The sequence below is a fragment of the Microcaecilia unicolor genome, chromosome 3 (genome assembly GCF_901765095.1).
Source record: "Microcaecilia unicolor chromosome 3, aMicUni1.1, whole genome shotgun sequence".
Taxonomy (NCBI): domain Eukaryota; kingdom Metazoa; phylum Chordata; class Amphibia; order Gymnophiona; family Siphonopidae; genus Microcaecilia; species Microcaecilia unicolor.
In genome coordinates, this window is record NC_044033.1 from 256,614,218 (window position 1) to 256,637,491 (window position 23,274).

The following is a 23,274-nucleotide window of genomic DNA, read 5'->3' on the forward strand; positions in this document are numbered from 1 at the left end:
TTCTGATACCTGACACTCTAGGGCCTTCTTACCCCAGCCAGCTTCCTTGCTTTGCACACAGTTCACCACCAGTCCAAAGGGCTCAGCCAGTACTTCTCATGGGGATCTTCCTGCCTCAGTTACCAGCTCTCTTCTTCAGCTGCTAGCTCTCCTCTTCCCCCACACTCAGGTGGGGTATTAAGTGCTTAATGGCCAAACAGGACCCAGCCCATAACCTGCTGCACCTGTTTCTATCCCCAGGACTCTCCTCGGTCCTAGCAACCTACTGCTATACACCCCTTACTGGCTCCCTTTAGTGACTCACCCAGCCCTTCTCCCTGGACATTTGAGGGGCACAGCGCCCTCTAGGGGCCTAACCAGGGTAGGACAGCCTCTTCCTTATCACACATACTAATAGTCCTGCAAGAAGTTTCTTTCAGACTGCAATTACCTGGAACGCTGAAGAAGCCAACGACAGTCCTACAGCAGGAACCTATGAAACCAAGATAGCCTGGAACTATGCCATCTATCTACTAAATATCATACAAACATCATTGTGTCCACAATAGCTTACGGCATTTCATGTTTAGTTGTGATAGCCCTACATGAGAAGCCCCACCCCCATCATATGATAGTTTTGAACACACAAGTTCTTCCTAGCAGATAACTGGCAGGTAACACCTTCTCTCAGCTTGGGAGAAATCACAATTTTACAAGCTCTATCTCTGAACTAGCCTTAAACAAGGAAGTTCTACCTAGTGACAGCTTGCTATATAGGTGACGCCTTCTCTCAGATAGCTTGGGAGAAATGAGCATCTTATTAGAGGAACCTCTATGTCTGAGATAGCCTCAAACATCTTATTAATGAAAGTTTTAATCAAGGAAGCTCTACCTAGGGACAGCCTGATATGTAGGTGATGCCTTCTCTCAGATAGCTTAGCCTCAAACATCTTATTAATGAAAGTTTTAATCAAGGAAGTTCTACCTAGGGATAGCCTGATATGTAGGTGATGCCTTCTCTCAGATAGCTTGGGAGAAATGAGCATCTTATTAGAGGAACCTCTATGTCTGAGCTAGCCTCAACCATATTACCTAACAATAGCCTTGAATACAGAAGTTCTACCTAGAAGCAGCCTATATATAGGTGACGCCTTCTCTCAGACAGCTTAGAGAAATGACTGTTATAAAAGGTACTTCTATCTCTGAGCTAGCCTCAAACAGAAAGCAGTGTTAGAGGAAGTGTCTGCCTCTGAGATTACCTGAAACATGTTTATTTATTTAATTATTACGATTTATTTACCACCTTTTTGAAGGAATTCACTCAAGGCAGTGTATAGTAAGAATAGATCAAACATGAGTAATAGGCAATTACAGCAGTAAAAATATTCAAATAACAATACAAAGTATGGTATAGTATACTTCTTACAATGTCCACACAATACACAATATGTAATAGAACATTTTAATTGACAGTGAAGTGTAAAGCAAAGATGGAACATATAGATAGGTAAGAGAATAAGGAGAGTAAGAACGTAGGGTCAGAGAGATGGTTAAATATTATCTCAGCTAGGGTAGGAGTAATAACCAATAACAGTGTTAGAAGAGGTTTATGAGTAATAACCAATAACAGTTAGAGGAGGTTTTTCTCAATGTAAGACCATCCACAAGGATTTTAGGGTTTCACCAGAGTCCCTTTCTCTGTACCCTGGGGCACTGCTCTTTGGACAGACATTTTGTCAGCTCAGCGTATGCTTCTCTTGTGGCCATCCTTAGTCGGAATCAGAGTCAAAGTTGTGGAACTGATGCTCCTGTACCATCCTCTGTGCAGCCTCGTCCAAGGGAGCCAGGCGTCCATCTGCAGTCACACCCATGGGCTGAATGATCTGTTCCCTGCAAAATCAGAGGCCACAGGGGGACTAAGTCTGCAGTACTGGTCACGACCTGTGACTTCCCAGCCATGCTATTTCAGTGCCCCACAGTTTGAATACCCCCATTTACCTGAGCCCTGTCTTCAGCACTCCTGTATTCTGCTCCACAGCCAGCACATCTGTACCCCAACACCATCATTTACTACACAGATATCCCTTATTCAGCACACTTATATATCAGGTTCAAAACATCTATACACCATGTTCAATACATCTGTATATCACACTTAGCACACCTATATCCCATATGCAACACACCTGTACCCCAACACCATCATTCAGCACACCTATATATCATGTTGAATACACCTATATCCCTCATTTAGCACACGTATATTATTATTATTACATTTGTACCCCGTGCTTTCCCACTCAAAGCAGGTTCAATGCGGCTTACATAGTATTCCATATTCAACACACCTGTACCGCAACACCATCATTCAGCACACCTATGTCCAGTATTCAGCACACCTATATCCCACATTCAATACACCTATATACCACACTTAATACACCTCTATCCCACATTCAATCCACCTATATACCACACTTAATACACCTATATCCCACTTTCAATACACCTTTATACCATACTTAATACACCTCTATCCTACATTCAATCCACCTATATACCACACTTAATACACCTATATCCCACTTTCAATACACCTATATACCACACTGAATACACCTATATACACTTTCAATACACCTGTATATCACATTTAGTACATGTATATCTCATATTCAACACACCTGGACCCCAACACCATCATTCAGCACACCTATATCCAGTATTCAGCACACCTCTATCCCACATTCAATACACCTATATACCACACTTAATACACCTCTATCCCACGTTCAATACACCTATATACCACACTTAATACACCTCTATCCCACATTCAATACACCTATATACCACACTTAATACACCTATATCTACTACTACTACTACTACTTAACATTTCTAAAGCGCTACTAGGGTTACGCAGCACTGTACAATTTAACATAGAGGGACAGTCCCTGCTCAAGGAGCTTACAATCTAAAAGACAAGTGAACAGTCAGTCCGATAGGGGCAGTCAAATTGGGGCAGTCTGGATTTACTGAACGGTAAGAGTTAGGTGCCGAATGCAGCATTGAAGAGGTGGGCTTTAAGCAAAGACTTGAAGATGGGCAGGGAGGGGTCTTGGTGTAAGAGCTCAGGAATACACCTATATCCCACTTTCAATACACCTATATACCACACTGAATACACCTATATACACTTTCAATACACCTGTATATCACATTTAGCACATATTCAACACACCTGGACCCCAACACCATCATTCAGCACACCTATATCCAGTATTCAGCACACCTATATCCCACATTCAACCTATATATCATGTTCAATACACCTATATCCTATATTCAATACACTTATATCCCACATTCAATACAGCTATATTTAACACTTAATACACCTATATCCCACATTCAATGCACCTATATCTCATGTTCAATATGTCTGTATACCACATTCATGACACCTGTACTCCTTGTGACATTGAGCACACCTGTTCCACCAGCTTATATAAATGTGAGACATACAGGCTTGGTGGGTCTCAAGAGGTGATGTATCTTTTTGTATGTCTCTCTTACTGTAAAAGCAGGGAAACAAGCTGTAACTGAGTCAGAAATTAAAAACTAACATATCTAGTCCTGTGCCTTAATGCCTTCAGCCTGTGGTAAGAGGGGACAAACTGGAGGTGAATCCCAGTGCCCACCTGGACAGTTTGTCAAACATGTCAACGAGTTTCATTGCTTCCTGCTCTTTCTGATCCTCTGTCATGTCATCCATGGGGTTTGGCTTCTTCTGTTCTACACGACCAGTCACAGGGTTGATGCTGTCAGATGGCAGAAGAGAAAATGCACAGAAAGACAACAAGAGAGCAGGTAAGTCATATAGTAGGCAGTGCAGCTTGGAGTCAGAAGGTTTAGGGTTGGAAGTTAGTCTTGTAGTGTGTGGTGCAGCCTGGGATGAGCAGGTTTAGAGTCACAGGGTGGGGGTTAGTCTTATAGTATGTGGTGCAGCCTGGGATGAGCAGGTTTAGAGTCACAGGGTGGGGGTTAGTCTTGTAGTGGGTGGTGCAGCCTGGGATGAACAGGTTCACGGACACAGGATGGGGGTTAGTCATAGTGGGTGGAGGTCTCTAGGATCAGCAGGTTCAGGGTCACAGGCTAAGGGATGGTCTTGTAGCAGATGCAATCCTCACATACTTTGCTTTTGCTTCTTTGTACTCCTCTGTGTCAGTATCTTCCTCTTCTGAGTAGTGTCCATCACCAGAACCTCCTGCCAGCAGTCCCCGGGCAGCTAACAGACCTGCTGCATTGCCATAACCGGTGTACTTCACAAAGCGGGATACTGCAACAGCGAGAGGGAGTGTTGCTGTTAGTGAGGACGAGGAGAGCGTAACAAATCCATCCAATGACACAAAGACACCACCTGACACTTCCATGTTAAGAGTGACCCTTTTTGCAAATCTCTAGCATAACCCTCAGTACCTCGGGAATGGCGTTCTCACATGCAATTTTTCTAACGTGTCCCCCAAAGAACCATTGGCACATACTTTCACCCGCAAAGGGGTGGGGGTGGATAGTTTTCAAATAATTTACCCAGAATATTTACAACTTTTCTCCGAGGACAAGCAGGCTGCTTGTTCTCACTGATGGGTGACGTCCACGGCAGCCCCTCCAATCGGAATCTTCACTAGCAAAGGCCTTTGCTAGCCCTCGCGCGCCGATGTGCACCGCGCATGTGCGGCCGTCTTCCCGCCCGAAACCGGCTTGTGCCGGCCAGTCTTCTTTTCTCCGCGCTCGGTACGGTTGTGTTTTACCGTTCGTGCTCCGAAAAGTCGACCTCGCGCGTCGTTTTCGACTCGTTTCTGTGAGAAACTCCAAAAATTGTTTGGATTAACCTCTTTGGGTTTTTTCCTTCCTCTACTTCGAGTTTTTTCGCCCCGTTAAGTTTTCTTTCGTCGTCGGGGTAGGCCTTACTTAGGCCCCGGTCGAAATTTCCTATTTTTCTGGTGCCAAATTTCGCCATTTCGTCTTTCGATTTCGCCGGCGTGATTTTTCCGCCCATGACATCGAAGCCTTCCAGCGGCTTCAAGAAGTGCACCCAGTGCGCCCGGGTAATCTCGCTCACTGACAGGCACGCATCGTGTCTTCAGTGTCTGGGGGCTGGGCACCGCCCTCAGGCCTGTAGTCTGTGTTCCCTTTTGCAAAGGCGGACTCAGGTAGCGAGGTTAGCCCAGTGGAACATTTTGTTCTCGGGCTCTTCGTCGGCATCGGCACCGGGGGTATCGAGTGCATCGACGTCTTCAGCGTCCAGACCTTCATCCTCGGCGGCCAGTGCATCGAGTGCATCGAGGCATCGGCCCTCTGCATCGGCGCTGAGACATCGGACAGCTGCATCGACGTCGGTGGTACCGGGACCTCATCTGCTGATGTCGTCGGACGGTGGTGCTTCGTCTGGAGTGCAGGTGAGGGCTGTCCATTCCCCTGCTGGTGGCGGTGAGCCTTCGGGTGGGTCTCCCCCTACCCTGAGGGCTCCTGCGGTACAGCCCCCCCGAGACCGACCTTCTTCGGTCTCGGCCCCGAGGAAGCGACGGCTGGATTCTACGTCCTCCTCGTCGGTGCCGGGAAGCTCCGGTGACATGCTTCGTCCCAAGAAGTCGAAGAAGCATCGTCACCGGTCCCCTTCCCATGTCGGTACCAAGAGCTCTGGGTCGCCGAAGGAGTCGGCACCCAGCAGGCATCGGCGCCGAGAGGACCGCTCACCCTCTGTTCAGGAGGTGTCGATGCGCTCCGCTCTGGACAGCCCGGAACAGCCTCCACGCCCGGAACAGGTTCTGACGTCGACGCCTGCATCGACCTCCATGCCTTTCTCTGCAGCCGCTCTGAACGAGAGCCTCCGGGCCGTTCTCCCAGAGATTCTGGGAGAGCTGTTGCGCCCTACCCCTCCGGTACCGGCGGTGCTTGCGCCACCGTACCGTCGAGCGTGGCGCCGGCTGGCCCATCACCCGAGGTGAGGTCTCCGGCGTCGGTGCCGCGTGCGGTACTGGCTGCCGTCGCCTCCCAGGAAGGCTCCCCGACTACGTCGGCGGAGGGAGCTTCGCCGATGCGGGCGAGGGAGTCTACCTCTCGACGCCCCCATCGTGGACGTGGCTCCACGGAGTCGAGTCGGGCACGGTTGCAGACACAGGTCCGTGAACTTGTGTCTGACACCGAGGGTGAGGCCTCGTGGGAAGAGGAAGAAGACCCCAGATATTTCTCTGACGAGGAGTCTGAGGGTCTTCCTTCCGATCCCACTCCCTCTCCTGAAAGACAGCTTTCTCCTCCTGAGAGTCTGTCTTTTGCTTCCTTTGTCCGGGAGATGTCTACGGCCATCCCCTTCCCGGTGGTTGTGGAGGACGAGCCCAGGGCTGAAATGTTTGAGCTCCTGGACTATCCTTCTCCACCTAAGGAAGCGTCCACTGTACCCATGCACCATGTCCTAAAAAAGACATTGCTGGCGAACTGGACCAAGCCTTTAACTAATCCCCACATCCCCAAGAGGATCGAGTCCCAGTACCGGATCCATGGGGACCCAGATCTGATGCGCACTCAGTTGCCTCATGATTCTGGAGTTGTGGATCTGGCCCTAAAGAAGGCTAAGAGTTCTAGGGAGCATGCTTCGGCGCCCCCGGGCAAGGACTCTAGAACCTTAGACTCCTTTGGGAGGAAGGCCTACCATTCTTCTATGCTCGTGGCCAAAATTCAGTCCTACCAGCTCTACACGAGCATACACATGCGGAACAATGTGCGGCAGTTGGCGGGCTTGGTTGATGCGCTCCCCCCTGAGCAAGCCAAGCCTTTTCAGGAGGTGGTCAGGCAGCTGAAGGCGTGCAGAAAATTCCTGGCCAGAGGGGTGTATGACACCTTTGATGTTGCGTCCAGGGCCGCTGCTCAAGGTGTGGTGATGCGCAGGCTCTCATGGCTGCGTGCCTCCGACCTGGAGAATAGAATCCAGCAGCGGATTGCGGACTCGCCTTGCCGTGCGGATAACATTTTTGGAGAGAAAGTCGAACAGGTGGTAGAGCAGCTCCACCAGCGGGACACCGCATTCGACAAGTTCTCCCGCCGGCAGCCTTCAGCCTCTACCTCTACAGGTAGAAGATTTTTCGGGGGAAGGAAGACTGTTCCCTACTCTTCTGGTAAGCGTAGGTACAATCCTCCTTCTTGACAGCCTGCGGCCCAGGCTAAGCCCCAGCGCGCTCGCTCTCGTCAGCAGCGTGCGCCTCAGCAAGGCCCCTCGGCTCCCCAGCAAAAGCAAGGGACGAGCTTTTGACTGGCTCCAGCAGAGCATAGCCGACATCAAAGTGTCAGTGCCGGGCGACCTGCCAGTCGGAGGGAGGTTGAAAGCTTTTCACCAAAGGTGGCCTCTCATAACCTCCGATCAGTGGGTTCTCCAAATAGTCCGGCAAGGATACACCCTCAATTTGGCCTCAAAACCTCCAAATTGTCCACCGGGAGCTCAGTCTTACAGCTTCCAGCACAAGCAGGTACTTGCAGAGGAACTCTCCGCCCTTCTCAGCGCCAATGCGGTCGAGCCCGTGCCATCCGGGCAAGAAGGGCTGGGATTCTATTCCAGGTACTTTCTTGTGGAAAAGAAAACAGGGGGGATGCGTCCCATCCTAGACCTAAGGGCCCTGAACAAATATCTGGTCAAAGAAAAGTTCAGGATGCTTTCCCTGGGCACCCTCCTTCCCATGATTCAGCAAAACGATTGGCTATGCTCTCTGGACTTGAAGGATGCCTACACACACATCCCGATACTGCCAGCTCACAGACAGTATCTGCGATTTCAGCTGGGCACACGTCACTTCCAGTACTGTGTGCTACCCTTTGGGCTCGCCTCTGCGCCCAGGGTGTTCACAAAGTGCTTGGCTGTAGTAGCAGCAGCACTTCGCAGGCTGGGGGTGCACGTGTTCCCATATCTCGACGATTGGCTGGTGAAGAACACGTCCGAGGCAGGAGCCCTGCAGTCCATGCAGATGACTATTCGCCTCCTGGAGCTACTGGGGTTTGTGATAAATTATCCAAAGTCCCATCTTCTCCCAGTGCAGAGACTAGAATTCATAGGAGCTCTGCTGGATTCTCGGACAGCTCGCGCCTATCTCCCAGAGGCGAGAGCCAGCAACTTGTTGTCCCTCATCTCGCGGGTGCGAGCGTCCCAGCAGATCACAGCTCGGCAGATGTTGAGATTGCTAGGCCACATGGCCTCCACAGTCCATGTGACTCCCATGGCCCGCCTTCACATGAGATCTGCCCAATGGACCCTAGCTTCCCAGTGGTTTCAGGCTGCTGGGGATCTAGAAGACGTAATCCACCTGTCCACGAGTTTTCTCGAATCCCTGTATTGGTGGACGATTTGGTCCAATCTGACTCTGGGACGTCCTTTCCAAATTCCTCAGCCACAAAAAGTGCTGACCACGGATGCGTCTCTCCTGGGGTGGGGAGCTCATGTCGAGGGGCTTCACACCCAAGGAAGCTGGTCCCTCCAGGAACGAGATCTGCAGATCAATCTTCTGGAGTTACGAGCGATCTGGAACGCTCTGAAGGCTTTCAGAGATCGGCTGTCCCACTAAATTATCCAAATTCAGACAGACAACCAGGTTGCCATGTACTACGTCAACAAGCAGGGGGGCACCGGATCTCGCCCCCTGTGTCAGGAAGCCGTCAGCATGTGGCTCTGGGCTCGCCGTCACGGCATGGTGCTCCAAGCCACATATCTGGCAGGCGTAAACAACAGTCTGGCCGACAGGTTGAGCAGGATTATGCAACCTCACGAGTGGTCGCTCAATTCCCATGTAGTGCGACAGATCTTCCAGGTGTGGGGCACCCCCTTGGTAGATCTCTTTGCATCTTGAGCCAACCACAAAGTCCCTCAGTTCTGTTCCAGGCTGCAGGCCCACGGCAGACTGGCATCGGATGCCTTCCTCCTGAACTGGGGGGAGGGTCTGCTGTATGCTTATCCTCCCATACCTCTGGTGGGGAAGACTTTGTTGAAACTCAAGCAAGACCGAGGCACCATGATTCTGATTGCTCCTTTTTGGCCGCGTCAGATCTGGTTCCCTCTTCTTCTGGAGTTGTCCTCCGAAGAACCGTGGAGATTGGAGTGTTTTCCGACTCTCATCACGCAGGATGAAGGGGCTCTTCTGCATCCCAACCTCCGGTCCCTGGCTCTCACGGCCTGGATGTTGAGAGCGTAGACTTTGCCTCTTTGGGTCTGTCAGAGGGTGTCTCCCGTATCTTGCTTGCTTCCAGGAAAGATTCCACTAAGAGGAGTTACTTCTTTCTATGGAGGAGGTTTGCCGTCTGGTGTGACAGCAAGGCCCTAGATCCTCGCTCTTGTCCTACACAGACCCTGCTTGAATACCTTCTGCACTTGTCTGAGTCTGGTCTCAAGACCAACTCTGTAAGGGTTCACCTTAGTGCAATCAGTGCATACCATTACCGTGTGGAAGGTAAGCCGATCTCAGGACAGCCTTTAGTTGTTCGCTTCATGAGAGGTTTGCTTTTGTCAAAGCCCCCTGTCAAGCCTCCTACAGTGTCATGGGATCTCAATGTCGTTCTCACCCAGCTGATGAAACCTCCTTTTGAGCCACTGAACTCCTGCCATCTGAAGTACTTGACCTGGAAGGTCATTTTCTTGGTGGCAGTTACTTCAGCTCGTAGAGTCAGTGAGCTTCAGGCCCTGGTAGCCCAGGCCCCTTACACCAAATTTCATCATAACAGAGTAGTCCTCCGCACTCACCCTAAGTTCCTACCAAAGGTTGTGTCGGAGTTCCATCTGAACCAGTCAATTGTCTTGCCAACATTCTTTCCCCGTCCTCATTCCTGCCCTGCTGAACGTCAGCTGCACACATTGGACTGCAAGAGAGCATTGGCCTTCTATCTGGAGCGGACACAGCCCAAGAGACAGTCCGCCCAATTGTTTGTTTCTTTTGATCCCAATAGGAGGGGAGTGGCTGTGGGGAAACGCACCATATCCAATTGGCTAGCAGATTGCATTTCCTTCACTTACGCCCAGGCGGGGCTGGCTCTTGAGGGTCATGTCACGGCTCATAATGTTAGAGCCATGGCTGCGTCGGTAGCCCACTTGAAGTCAGCTTCTATTGAAGAAATTTGCAAAGCTGCGACGTGGTCATCTGTCCACACATTCACATCTCATTACTGCCTGCAGCAGGATACCCGACGCGACAGTCGGTTCGGGCAGTCAGTTCTTCAGAACCTGTTTGGGCTTTAGGATCCAACTCCACCCCCCGGAGGGCCCTGTTTGTTCTGTTCCAGGCTCCACTCTCAGTTAGTTGGTAAATTTTTTAGGTCAATCTCAGTTATGTCCTCGCCGTTGCGAGGCCCAATTGACCATGGTTGTTGTTTTGAGTGAGCCTGGGGGCTAGGGATACCCCATCAGTGAGAACAAGCAGCCTGCTTGTCCTCGGAGAAAGCGAATGCTACATACCTATAGAAGGTATTCTCCGAGGAAAGCAGGCTAATTGTTCTCACAAACCCGCCCGCCTCCCCTTTGGAGTTGTGTCTTCCCTTGTCTTTGTCTTGCTACACATGAGACTGGCCGGCACAAGCCGGTTTCGGGCGGGAAGACGGCCGCGCATGCGCGGTGCGCATCGGCGCGCGAGGGCTAGCAAAGGCCTTTGCTAGTGAAGATTCTGATTGGAGGGGCTGCCGTGGACGTCACCCATCAGTGAGAACAATCAGCCTCGGAGAATACCTTCTACAGGTATGTAGCATTCGCTTTATGTCCAGTTATTCATTTTTACAAGATCATTTTGGGCAGGATGGTGATTGGGTCATTGTAACTGGTAAAATTAATTATTTAAACCTCACAAAATTAATTGAAGGGAACAAGGATAAAGGATAAATGATTCTTGCACTCAGAGAGTGTATCCTCATGGTTGTGTCACTGATCCTCACACTCACTAAGTGTATCTCCATGGGAATCTCCTATGTGATTGTGGGTCCATTGGGGTATCACTGATCCTTACATTCAATGAGCCTGTCCTCATGGAAATCTATGTGGCTTTGGGACCATTTGAGTGTCACTAATCCTCATTCTCAATGAGCCTGTCCCTGTGGGAATCTCTTACGTGGATGTGAGACCTTTGGGGCATCACTGATCCGTACACTCAATGAGCCTGTCTCTGTGGGAATCTCTGACATGTCTGTAGAAACATTGGGGTGTCACTGATCCTTACACTCAACAATCCTGTCCTCATGGAAATCTATGTGGCTGTGGGACCATTGGAGTGTCACTAATCCCCATACTCAATGAGTCTGTCCCTATGGGAATCACTTATGTGGCTGTGGGTGCATTGGGGTGTCAGTAATCCCCATAGTCAATGAGCCTGGCCCTATGGGAATCTCTTACGTGGATGTGGGACCTTTGGGGTCTCACTGATCCTTACAATCAATGAGCCTGTCCCTATGGGAATCTTTTACATGGCTGTAGAAACATTGGGGTGTCACTGATCCTTACACTCAACGATCCTGTCCTCATGGAAATCTATGTGGCTGTGGGACCATTGGAGTGTCAGAAATCCCCATACTCATGAGCCTGTCCCCATGGGAATCTCTTACATGGTTGTGGGATGTGGAAGTGCCACTAATGCTCACACATAGTGAGTACATCCTCATGGAAATTGTCCTGTGGGCAAGAAAGTGTAGGGGTGTCACACACACCATTCTCTTTGCACAGCACAAAGAGAAACTCGGCTGCACAATATTTCACATCCATGTCCACATGCGTCATCAGTCGCACCAACTTGTTCCTCAACGTGTTCCCCACCTCTGGACGATTCTTCACATCACGCAGTGGGGGAAGCACCTGCATGAGGAGTAACAAGTTAGAGCCAGACTACTCACTGCCCGCTCGGATTTCCCCCAGAGATTCCTAACCTACACCCCACCCCTCCCTAGAGATTCATGTCCTAGGACCCTAGTCGTTATTTCCTCAGATATTCTGGGGATATTTCTATATATGTGTATTTAAAATTTTATATACTGCCAATTACCATATACAGTTTCTAAGCGGTGTACAATATACTGAAATTTTCATCATGAAAAGTACAGGAAAGACCTAAAACATACATATCAATAAAAAATAATAGATTAATATGTGACTATACCTGCTAGCAACCTCAGACCAATTATCAAATGTGATTGAAAACAGAAATTTCAAAAGCACTTTACATTTCTTAAAGCTTTCCTCCATTCTTATGTACTTAGGCAGCCCCATTGCATAAGGAAGGGCCGAGCCAAAAAAATAGAGCTCTCTCCCTTGTAAATTCCCAATGTGCTTTAGATTAAGGAGGAATGACCATTCTATGATCTCGTAGCGATCTCAAAACTCTACTGGCAGTATAAGGGGTTATCAGAGAATTTAAATGTCACAGTCTGTCCCGGGCCGCCGGTTGTGAGCCCTTGAGCTGATCATAGAAGTTCCAGTTCCGAAGGCGTGGGATCAGTTCTAGAATAGGCAGTCGGAAAGCCCAGTGCTTCACCTGCAATAGCCACCGTTCCCCAGAGGTTGAGCCCCTGGGTGCAGGCGGCCGGCAGGACTTCTGGAGGATCTGGGCAGGAGGACTAGGCAGCAAGGGAGCGAGGCAGACAGCCACCGCAGATACAGTCAGGTCTCAGCTGAGATCCAGGCGGTCAGCAAGCAGGAAGCACAGTCAGGTTCAAGCAGAGGTCTAGGCAGGCGGTGGTCAGGAATCACAGTCAGGTTCAAGCAGAGGTCTAGGCAGGCAGTGGTCAGGAAGCACAGTCAGGTTCAAGCAGAGGTCTAGGCAGGCGGTGGTCAGGAAGCAAGGTCAGTTTCAAGCAGAGGTTTAGGCTAGGCAGCAAGCACAGGAGAGAACGCACCAGTGCAACCAACAAGGTAGTAGCCGAAGCAAAGAAGCAGTGCAAGGTTCCTGGTTTTAAGATGAAGTCATCTGACGTCACTGTAAATGCCGCCAGACTGTAGGCGCCCTGGAGGAAAGGAATCAACAGCTTTGTGGGCGCGTGCGTCTGGCTCCGCATGTAACGCTCCAGGTTTGTGACATTAAATATAAAGAGAGCACCGATGGAACACTGACACAGATGTGGTAAATGCCAATCTTTCAGCCACGTGGTGTTCTATGGAATGATTCCTGAATGTGAAGGTGCCAGCAAGCAGTGACCACGTGGAATCCAAGGAGGAGGAGAGAACAAGCATGCCACACAGCAGTACATGGCATAGGGACAACCCCCCCCCCCCCCCCCCCCGGCTTCTCAGCTTGGGCTATTTTGGGTGCCTTTCAGGTGCAGATTGAGTGGGGAGATTTTTTTTAAATCTAGCAACTGTGCTGCCGCCCGCAGTTGCTGGCTCAGCTCAGTGTGGGGGAGGGGGGAGAAATACAGAGAAGATTTTTAGACCCCCACCATTTGTGTGCTCAAAGGTACAGCACCCATACAGGGGTGCCCATAAGTCACGCACCAGGGAAACTTCTATACATCTAAAAATAGATGTTCCATTACAGAATTACCCTAGTAACATGGTTTACTGATACGCTCATTTCTTTGTTCTCACCTTCTGCCGCAGGAACTTCCTGATCTCCCGGTGGACCCGGGAGCTCTCCGTGAGAAGGTTCAGCACTGGCGTCAAGGTTTCCCGTAGTTTGGTACCCTGGAAGAGTGGAAAGTTGATGTATGTCTGAATATTTGTTGCGGGGGGAGGAAGAGGCTCTTTATCCTCTCCCTTCAGGCTGCCCACCCTGACTCCTGCCATCAGCAAGGGAGGGGGCCATGTTTTTTTAAAACATTCTTGCTTCCCAAGGTCCTGGAGACTGTGTATTTCCACAGGGAACGTAGCAGCTTCTCATGTTACCCTGGCAGGGGTCTGACTGTAGGCCTGACAAGTCTTTAGTGTGCTGGTAGCGTGGGAATCTGGGTGAGAGAGCTCTCGCTAAGTGCTAACATTACAGAGGTCATTTCATAATAGTCATAGCAGGGCCCCTGAAAAAAGCACTTGGTTTATGCCTATTTCATAAAGTTCCTATAGTGACCCCCGGTGATGCTCAGATCAGGGGGCAGCCAGAAGGGGCCTGTCCATTTTCGGCTCTGGACCACCCAGCTGCAGCTCATCACTGAAGTAGCGGAGGCAGTGAGGAAATGCACCATACCCCCTTTCCTACCCATCATCTCCCCCAAATTTACCATCTGACCACACCACTAGTACAGATGCTGTCACACAGGTTTACAGCTGCTCCAGTGCTGGTGTAAATGTATTTTCTCTATGCATGTACACATTTATTTTATACGTCACAACTCCATCCCGTTCCGCCAGCACTACGCCCCTGGCAAGGCCTATGGGCAGCTCGTGCGATATGTAAATATATGGGCCACTCTTGTAGGCAAACAGACTTGCCGCCCACAGCACCTCAGATTACAAACCTCCCAACAACAATTTAAAGCACACTTTACCTTCCTTTTTAATGATACATTTACACAGAATGAGTTTTGGTTTTATTTCACTCAGGTTGTCTGTGTGGGCCTAAAGGACCCATCTCTCTGTCCCATCAGATATTGTAGTTCATCCCCTTGTGTCCTCCCTAGCCGGTGATGTCATCTCTATCTTACTCTCCCCCATATTAGCATTGTAAGCCGCTCAAATAAATCATATTTGATGGGCGGGATAATAAATTCTCATTAAACTTCTATGCATGCATACCTTATGCAGTTTCATAAACATTATTTTTCATCTCCAATCTAAATGTTCCCCTTCCCAATGCACTTAAAAGTAACACATATGGGTAACACGAGTTATACCCACAAAATGGCTTAAGAAAGAACAAGCCCAAGTTCTATTTGCACCAAGTTTGTGCAGGGTCTGTAAGGACTAATAACTTACCCTGTCCAGCCGCTGGTCCAGGAAGTGAAGCAGCACCTGTGCTGTGTCCATGTTCATTCCCATGTACTCCACAGAGCCCTGTTCCACTTTGGGGGTCAGCAGCACATCCAGGCACATCAGAGGCAGGTTCAGGAGCAGATTCACCGTGTGCCTTTTGGAGAGAGAATCACAAAGAGCTGAGGGTGAATCTTTGCTAAAGGACGGAGAGGGGTGTCATCGTTGGCATTCAGAGCATGATTTGGAGAGCTAGGCGGGTTCAGGGATACCTGTGTCTCAGCGTTGATACTTACCTCTGCAGCTCCTCAGTCTGCTCCTCTCCAACACTCTGAACCAGCAGGCAGTGGCGCAGGATAGCTGTTAAATGACGAAAGAGTGCCACATCTTCCTATAAGAGGAAGAAGGAAGAACAGGGTCACAAAGCTGAAAGCAGCTCATATTACCTTCAGCATCTTTATAACACATCTGTTTCACCCTTACTGCTCCTCTCTCAGTGGAGCAGTGCACTGACCCCCTAGTGCCTCTCCTCTTGTTCCCCTCCTACCCCTCTCTTTGCAGGGCTGGTTTAACCATTAGGCAGCCTAGAAGATCACCAAAGGCAGCTGCTTTTAGGAGACAATAAAAAACAGCTGCAGTTGGAGAAAAATAATAGATTCCAACAGCCACACAAACTTGCTGCATATTTTAACTGTTATACGTGTTATTTCAGGATCATTTTAGGAGTGGTCATTTTAGGAGGTGATCATAACTGTTGAGTTTCCTCATTAAAATCTCAGGGGGAGGAGCCTAAAGGTCTAAAAATTAATTGAGAAGTGCAAGGCTGAAGGTTGTTTAGGATGCCTGCAATGCTCGCACTGGCCCTGGCCCTTTGTACCTCTCTCTTGCTGTGGCCCCTCACCTCGTCCACCTCCCTCCTACTTATGTCAAACGTAATGTTGAATAGCGTCTTCAGGATCTCCATGGTTCTGACCGTCTCCTCTTTGGGCAGCACATCCATACGACAGTCCGTCATGACCTCATACATATCGGCCCATTTCAGTGCCAGTGTGCTCTCCAGGGCATCAGTCAACAGGCTGACGCCATGCAACTCCTCTGCCAGCTGTCTGCGGGCGTCCATATGTAGTGCCGTCAGCAGGAAAAGCAACCTCAGGTCAAAGAACTTGTTGTCATGGCAGGATTTGATCTCATTGCTGAACCTGAGTCTCCGGGCCAGGCCATGGATCAGGCGCAACTGTACAGCCACTTCCTGTGCTACAGCACTGTTATACACAATGTTACATAGTGCCTTCAAAGCCTCTACCACACTTTCAGCATCTGGTTCGCATTGCATCTCCCACTCCTCTACATACTCAACTCCTGCATAACGGGCCAGCGTTTGCATGGCTGAGTGACTGATGAAGGGTTCAAGCCCCTGCTTGTCTCGTGACAGAATGCGGACAGTCTCCAGGCAGGTTGTCTGGCAGGAGGGCTGCAGTTCCTGGCTCAGGTACTTTATCACCACCTCACCCAGTTGCTAGGAAAAAAGAGGAGCATTAAATAGGGATCCATCCTCTGACATCATAACAAAACATGGCCTGAACAAGCTTTGGTGATATTGTAACCAACAAAGCAATCCAAGGTGTTTCAATGGCATAGTAACAGATCATCCCAAGGATCTTTCAGAGATGTAATAATTATCAGACTGCCTCAAAAAATTTCAAGGAGTATTTCCTTGAAATTTTCAGCAGTATTTCCCGCCTCCCAACCACCAGTCCCGCCTCCCATCACTGGCTCTGGCACAGACCGTATAAGTCTGCCCTCCACTATCCTCACCTCCCAACAACCCACCTCTCTTCCCCCACCTGCTCCGCCACCCGAAGCTTAGCCAAAATTGGGTGGCGGAGCAGGTGGGGGAAGAGAAGTTGGTGGTTGGGAGGTGAGGATAGTGGAGGGCAGACTTATACGGTCTGTGCCAGAGCCAGTGATGGGAGGCGGGACTGGTGGTTGGGAGGCGGGAAATACTGCTGAAAATTTCAAGGAAATACTCCTTGAAATTTTTTGAGGCAGTCTGATAATTATTACATCTCTGAAAGATCCTTGGGATGATCTGTCTGTTACTATGCCTTTGAAACACCTTGGATTGCTTTGTTGGCCCTTCTTTTATTTGATGCCTGCCTGACACTGACACCCTTGTTCTTCCCTTTCTTCTCCATGAATTTCCTTTCCTTTCCTTCCCTCTCTCCTATCTGTTATTTCCTCAATTTTCCCATTGATTTTTGTTTTTATTGTAAACCACCTTGATGTGTTCTCATGATCGATGCTATATGAAGAATTAAGTATCAGTTCACAGAATTTCCTTATCTTGAACTACAGATAGGAGGACAGGAGAGTAAGGAATAATAGAGAAGGCTGGAGCAAGAAGAGGGAGAGAAAGAGTACATAAGGGAAAAGAGAGGCACAAGAATCAACAAAGAAGAGGGTGAAAAAGAGAGACGGAAGATCCAATGAGGATAAATAAAAGGCAGTGTTGTGAAAATTTGGGTAACTCCTTGTTCAGTGTCTTTATTTCTCTCTTTTTATGAAGGTTATAAGGACTCTCACCATAATCCTTCACAGCCAGAGATCTTGCACTCCGACCTCTCTTCTATTACAAGGAAACACTGAGAGTGGAAACACTGGATGAAACTGTGGTCAAAGACAGCCTATTATTTCTAAAAAGCACAGCAAAACCACCACCACCTTTTAGAAAATAATAATGTTTGTGCTGTATAGTCCCCTCCTTGGGCCTAGCAGTTAGCCAGTACCCAAATGATTCAGGTGATAATGGATCAGCTAAGCCAGTTCAGGTTGTTCAACTTAAACCGGACCTCATCACAGCAAGATTCTGCATATGTATAATATCACAGAAAGATCCTGCATGTGTGTAATTAGCTCAGGGAGAGCCTACAGGTGTGTGCAATAATGCAGGGAGATCCTATAGGTGTATAATAACCCAGGGAGAGCCTATAGGTATGTAAAAACTCAGGGAGATCCTATAGGTGTGTAATAACAGGGAGATCCTGCAAGTGTATAATAACTCAGAAAGATCCTATAGGTGTATAATAACTCAGGGATATCCTGCAGGTGTGTAAAAAGTCAGGGAAATCCTGCAGGTATGTAATAACTCAGGGAGAGCCTATAGGCGTATAATAACTATTGAGACAGACACGGGAAGCAACTGCTTGCCCTGAGATTTGTAGTATGGAGTGTTGCCACAATTTAGGTTTCTGCCAGGTACTTGTGACCTGGCTTGGCCACTGTTTGGAAAACAGGATACTTGGCTAGATGGACCATTGGTCTGACCCAGTATTGTTACTCTTATGTTCTTATGTAATTCAGGGAGATCTTGCAGGTGTGTAATAACTTAAGGAGAACCTATAGTTATGTAATAACTCAGGGAGATCTTGCAGATGTTTAATAACTCAGGGACAGCCTACGGGTCTAACAGCACAAAATAGAGTTTCTATAGCTCTAGTAACTGTTTCCTCTCCCATCTCACACTGCTGCAATTCAGAAACTGTAGAATATTAATTAATGAACAAGAGGAAACTCTGAAAAAATGTAATTTGCATGAGGAGCACACCTAGAGATGCAGATGTGAAAAGATGCACACATCTGCCCTGAGATGTCTGTACAGAGTGCGGTGAAGGCAGATATGTGGCTTGAAGCAAAGGTTCATGAGTAGGTCATTCAAGTGACATAGAACCTAGCAATGCTATTTTAAATACACCTAGCCTGCGTGCAAAGTTCAGACCTAGGACATAGCAGTAATAACAGGAAATAATTTAAAGATGTCACTTACCAATCCGGCATGTCGGGAGTCCTGCAGCTTGAATCCAAGCACCATAAAGCTCCCCTCTAATCAACAGCGGGAAGTCACCAATGAATTTAACCCCTCTAAATGTTTAGGTCTTTTTACCACCTCTCCAAATCTCCATATATCAGTTACCCACGATTTGTAGAGATAAAAGACCAAGGCTACGTGCTTATGAGAAAGTATTTTTATTCACTTACCAAGTATATTGATACAATTAATATTTTCTCAGGGGAGGATAAAACTACTGCATAAATATGCTGTCTGTAACTATCACTCCAACATACTGGACTAAAACAGCTATTTTTATACACTTGTGTTTAACAATGATTTACAATGCCTCAACAAGCTGTCTTACCCAGGATCATCCTGCCTTCTTTCAAAGTCATCTGGTTTTTCTCACCTGCTAAACCACATTCCCATGTTTGTTTATGTTTCCCTGTAAGGATATCATATCAGATCATAAGTTCCTGGGCCTCACGATTTATGGCCTTTGCCCTTTGACTCTACTCCAGGGTGCATAACTGTGTTTATTATCTATAGTACAGATTTTGTTCTGCCGCTCCGCCCTCCCTTCAGTGCCCACTTCACTTGCAGCCCAGTCAGGAGCTGGGTCTCAGCCCATACTCTGGGCTCTAAGTCAGAGACAGATGTTCATGATATGGAGAAAGGCCTTGGATTATAGCGGCAAGTCAGATGCTCCTCGCTCCAGCTATGGAGCACATTTCCCCCCAGCCTGGTGTTTGTACCCGTCTGCTGCACCCTCACCTTGCGCTGCTCCCGCTGCTGAACGCTGAATAAGAAACACTGGGAATTCTGTAGGAGAAAAGAGAGGAGACATTTAGCAGGAGACAACTTCAGCAAACCGTGCCGACCAAGGTTCCTGCCCCACATAGCTTGCATGCACAGTAGAAGGTGCCCACACCATATGCCTCTGTGAAGGTAACACACTAACCCCTGGATTCTACATATGACACACAAATCTAGCCATTTGGCAAGGAGCATGTAAATAAATTGTTTAATGAGCCATTAACTAGCAATTAATTTATGTTAACAATTAATTATTGCAGTTAATTGGCAATAATTAGGAATTGCGCACAGGCGTCTGAATCCCCAAGTACACAACCCAAAAGGGGGTGTGCCAGGGCAGGGCAGGAGCACATGGTTTTATAGAATAGCGCCTTTTCCGTGTCTAAATACAATGAGTCGGGTGGAGGCAAAAACCTGAGGGAACGGTACAAGTTTAGGGGGTGAAGAACTTTTGTGCATAAAAAAGGAACAGGACTTGGGTGTGATCGTATGTGATGATCTTAAGGTGGCCAAAGAGGTAGAAAAGGCAACAGTGAAAGCTAGAAGGATGCTGGAGTGCATAGGGAGAGAAATGACTGGTGAAAAAAAGAAGGTGATGACGCCCCTGTATAAGACTCTGGTGAGACCTCATTTAGAATATTCTGTACAATTCTGGAGACCAAACCTTCAAAAAGATATAAACAGGATGGAGTCGATCCAGAGGGCGGCAAACCTTACCAGATAGCCCTTCAGTAATATCGCTTTCAGAAAGGTTAAAAAAGAACCGACCCAAGAACTGAACCTTGCGTCATACCACTGGTAACATCCTTTTCCTCAGAATGAGCTCCATTTACCACTACCCTCTGTCACCTTCTACTCAACCAGTTTCTAACCCACTCAGTCACTTTAGGGCCCATACTGAGGGCACTCAGTTTATTTATTAGTCGTCTATACATAACCGTGTCAAAGGCTTTATTAAAATCTAAATACATCACATCTTTGAGGCATCTGATAGCTTCACCTGTTGTGATGGCATTAGTTCTTAATGATCAGAAGATGGAAATGGTCTGGGTGATCAGAACAGACATGCTACTGGGCTGAGATGTAGGACTGGGAGCAAGGTGGTAAAATTCATATCCAGAGCCTGGGGGTATCTATCAATGGCTCTGTGACGTGCACCTCCATTAACTATTAGGTTAACTCAATGAGGGGGTTTAGAACTTCGGCCTTCTTACTGATACACCTCAGCTGGGGCAGCACCTTTCACCCAACAGAATCTGCTAGAAATCCCCCAGTGCAGTTCGTGCTGAAGTTCGTCTATGCACTTGTGCGATTCCCTTGAGGCCTCAGAGATGAGGAACGGGTTGCTTAGATAATTTGTCGATTTGCAGTATATTAAATAAAGTTGAACCTTGAACGAGGTAGGGATTGGTCTTCTGATGCTCCGTAAATTTGGGGGAATGGGTGTTAGAGTGCAGTTATGGCATTCTTTTTGAGTTGAAGGCTTCTTTCAGTGATGATTATATATATATATATATATTTTTTAAATTATTTATTTATTTATTTATTTATTATTACATTTGTATTCCGCGCTTTCCCACTCAAAGCAGGTTCAACGCGGCTTACATATATGTCTGTGTTTGTTGCAAGGTTTTTATGCTGTGTGTTATTAATATTTTACTTTTGTTGTAAATCTCCTAGGGGCCCTTTTGCTAAAGCTTAGTGCATCCTAATGTCTGTTAGTGCATGCTACACTGTACTCAAAAGACCCCTTTGATTGACTTCGCTCAGGCAGTATAGAAATGATTTTCAATAAATACAGTTGTTATGCTGTCCACATTTGCATTATTGTACAGAACTAGAAATTAGTGTCACCTTTGTGCAACCTGTTCTTTGTAAAAATGGTTTGTAAATCCTTTGCTGTAGCTCTGTGGAAAACTATTTTCTACCAGTTCCCATATGTGTTGTGCTGAGGTTTGTTTAACTGGAGGTCAGCAATGTTTTATGTGTATTTCTTGATCTGGGCCTTTCACAGTAGCAGTTCATGCAGAGTTACAGTAGGTATTGCTCTCTCTCCAGAGTGTTTACAGTGTAATTTTTGTAGCTGAGGTAATGAAGGGTTAAGTGACTTGCGCAAGACCACAAGAAGCAGCACTGGGATTTGAACTGGGGTTGTCAGCCCAGTGATGTTTCGGATTGCTTATATTATAGCTCTGTATCACTCATGGCCTTGAACTTGTGTTGAGTTATCACTAAAATTTTGTTTCTTCAGATATAAAAGTAACAGACAGACACTGTTCACATGTAAACAAAGTCTGTGTAACACCTGAGGTTGCAGAAATGAACTATCCTTCCTCTAATCAGAGTGTCTGTAATCCAGGTAAAGTCTGATACCCTGCATCAACCTGTGCAACCCTGTTCTCAACGCTGGGGTGTCTGCATTTATGCACACACCGAGCCCTTCCAGACACATCTCATGTATACAACACGCAAACCCAGAACACAGCCTGAGATCTGTGTCACATTTATACACAAAGACGAGTTCCTGAATGCATGGAGACACCACAGGCAGCCCTTTGTGATATGCTACTGTGCAAACCAGGAGTCCTATACAGAAGTTCTCTTTCAGGCTCTCCCTTCACCTCCACCCCCCATACCCAATTCTTTTCCCACTATCAGCGCTGAGCCCAACCCAGGAAAGGCAGGTGGGCAGGCAGGCACACACACACACTCCCTCTCCCACCTCTTTGTTGTAGTCCAGGAGAACCTTCTGCACCAGCTTCTGCTCCCCGGTCTCCAGCTTCCCCAGAATCATGTGTAAATCCATCCTTCAGGGTCAGGGCTGATGGGTGCAGGGAAAGGGGAAGAGCAGGAGACAGAGGCTGAGCGGCTGAGCACAGACTTACATCAATGCAGGGAGGAGTCTTTCCTCACACACCCACGATGTCACAGGCAGGCCATGGCGTCTACCATCCCTGACAGCCCTGCCGCCAGGCATGCCAGAACCTATCTCTCTCACGCACACACTTTGACACAAGAAAATGCTGCAAAGAAAGCCAAAGCCTTTTATTTTCTCAGAAGCACAAGGACTGGCAGAGAGCACCGACTGCTCACGGAGCCGTGCTGAGTTGCTCAGTTCCAGGAGCAAGATTTTAGGCCAGTCCTGGATTTCTAACAACCTCATCCTGGTGCATTATGAGGCCTGTAGTGCATGGAACTACAAATCCCACACTGCTTTGGGATGTGAGATGAAAACCAGGACTGGTCTTAAAATCTCCCTCCTGGGACTTGGCAGCTCTGTGCACATACCACTGATAAACAAGCAAACTGAACAAAGGGACTGTGTGACTACATCAGGGCTGCATTAATATGCTCTGTGGCCCTCAACTGTTACATTTAAGACCCCCCCCCCCCCCCCCCCCCAATTAAGAAAGAAGGTACATTTTAGGTTTAATAGTTTTCCAATGCTTTTGCAATGTGATGCCTTAACCCAGTGGTTTCAAAACCTGGTCCTGGAGGCCCCCCCCCCCCCCCCCCCACCCCAGCCAGTCAGGTTTTCAGGATATCTACAATGAGTATTCATGAGAGAGATTTGCATGCAAGGGAGGCCACTACCCTAAGCTGTAGCTTCTCTAGCTCATGCATAAATCCCACCCTGGATAGCATGTATCTATCCATGTGCTGCATATATGTTACTGCCGTGGGTAATCTGTCAATCCGTGCTGTGTATATTTTGTGTGTCACACAGGCCTGCATCGCATGGGCC

General features: G+C 48.0%; 1 protein-coding gene and 1 long non-coding RNA gene across 4 annotated transcripts; both read right to left on the reverse strand.

Moving 5' to 3' along the window:
• Nucleotides 1–1,338: 1,338 nt before the first annotated feature.
• LOC115466629 (synembryn-A-like) lies at nt 1,339–22,408 on the reverse strand. Of its 3 annotated transcripts, none has more exons than XM_030198003.1 (10): nt 22,252–22,408; nt 19,488–19,535; nt 15,786–16,400; nt 15,181–15,275; nt 14,891–15,041; nt 13,571–13,666; nt 11,701–11,845; nt 4,177–4,321; nt 3,684–3,803; nt 1,339–1,869 (listed from the first exon to the last, which is right to left on the reverse strand). In XM_030198003.1, the coding sequence occupies exons 1-10, from the start codon at nt 22,333–22,335 to the stop codon at nt 1,749–1,751; spliced, it is 1,620 nt and encodes a 539-aa protein (XP_030053863.1). In that variant the 5' UTR covers nt 22,336–22,408; the 3' UTR covers nt 1,339–1,748. The 3 variants fall into 3 exon arrangements, with proteins under 3 accessions (XP_030053863.1, XP_030053862.1, XP_030053864.1); XM_030198002.1 differs by having other exon boundaries at nt 11,635–11,845; XM_030198004.1 differs by lacking the exons at nt 19,488–19,535; nt 22,252–22,408 and adding an exon at nt 18,489–18,579.
• Nucleotides 1,876–3,670, reverse strand: LOC115466630. The gene is made up of 5 exons (XR_003941567.1): nt 3,381–3,670; nt 3,126–3,169; nt 2,533–2,846; nt 2,379–2,488; nt 1,876–2,194 (listed from the first exon to the last, which is right to left on the reverse strand). It is a non-coding gene; the product is annotated as an uncharacterized LOC115466630 (long non-coding RNA).
• Nucleotides 22,409–23,274: the final 866 nt, after the last annotated feature.

What these genes read in the sequence shown, in the direction of transcription:
- LOC115466629 (XM_030198002.1), bottom strand. Translation starts at nt 22,335, where the DNA reads ATGGATTTACACATGATTCTGGGGAAGCTGGAGACCGGGGAGCAGAAG. An exon ending in AGCAGCGGGAGCAGCGCAAG is followed by an intron (nt 16,401 to 19,487) that starts GTGAGGGTGCAG and finishes CTTTTTTCCTAG; the next exon opens with CAACTGGGTGAGGTGGTGAT. An exon ending in TACAAAGAAGCAAAAGCAAA is followed by an intron (nt 3,804 to 4,176) that starts GTATGTGAGGAT and finishes GCCATCTGACAG; the next exon opens with CATCAACCCTGTGACTGGTC.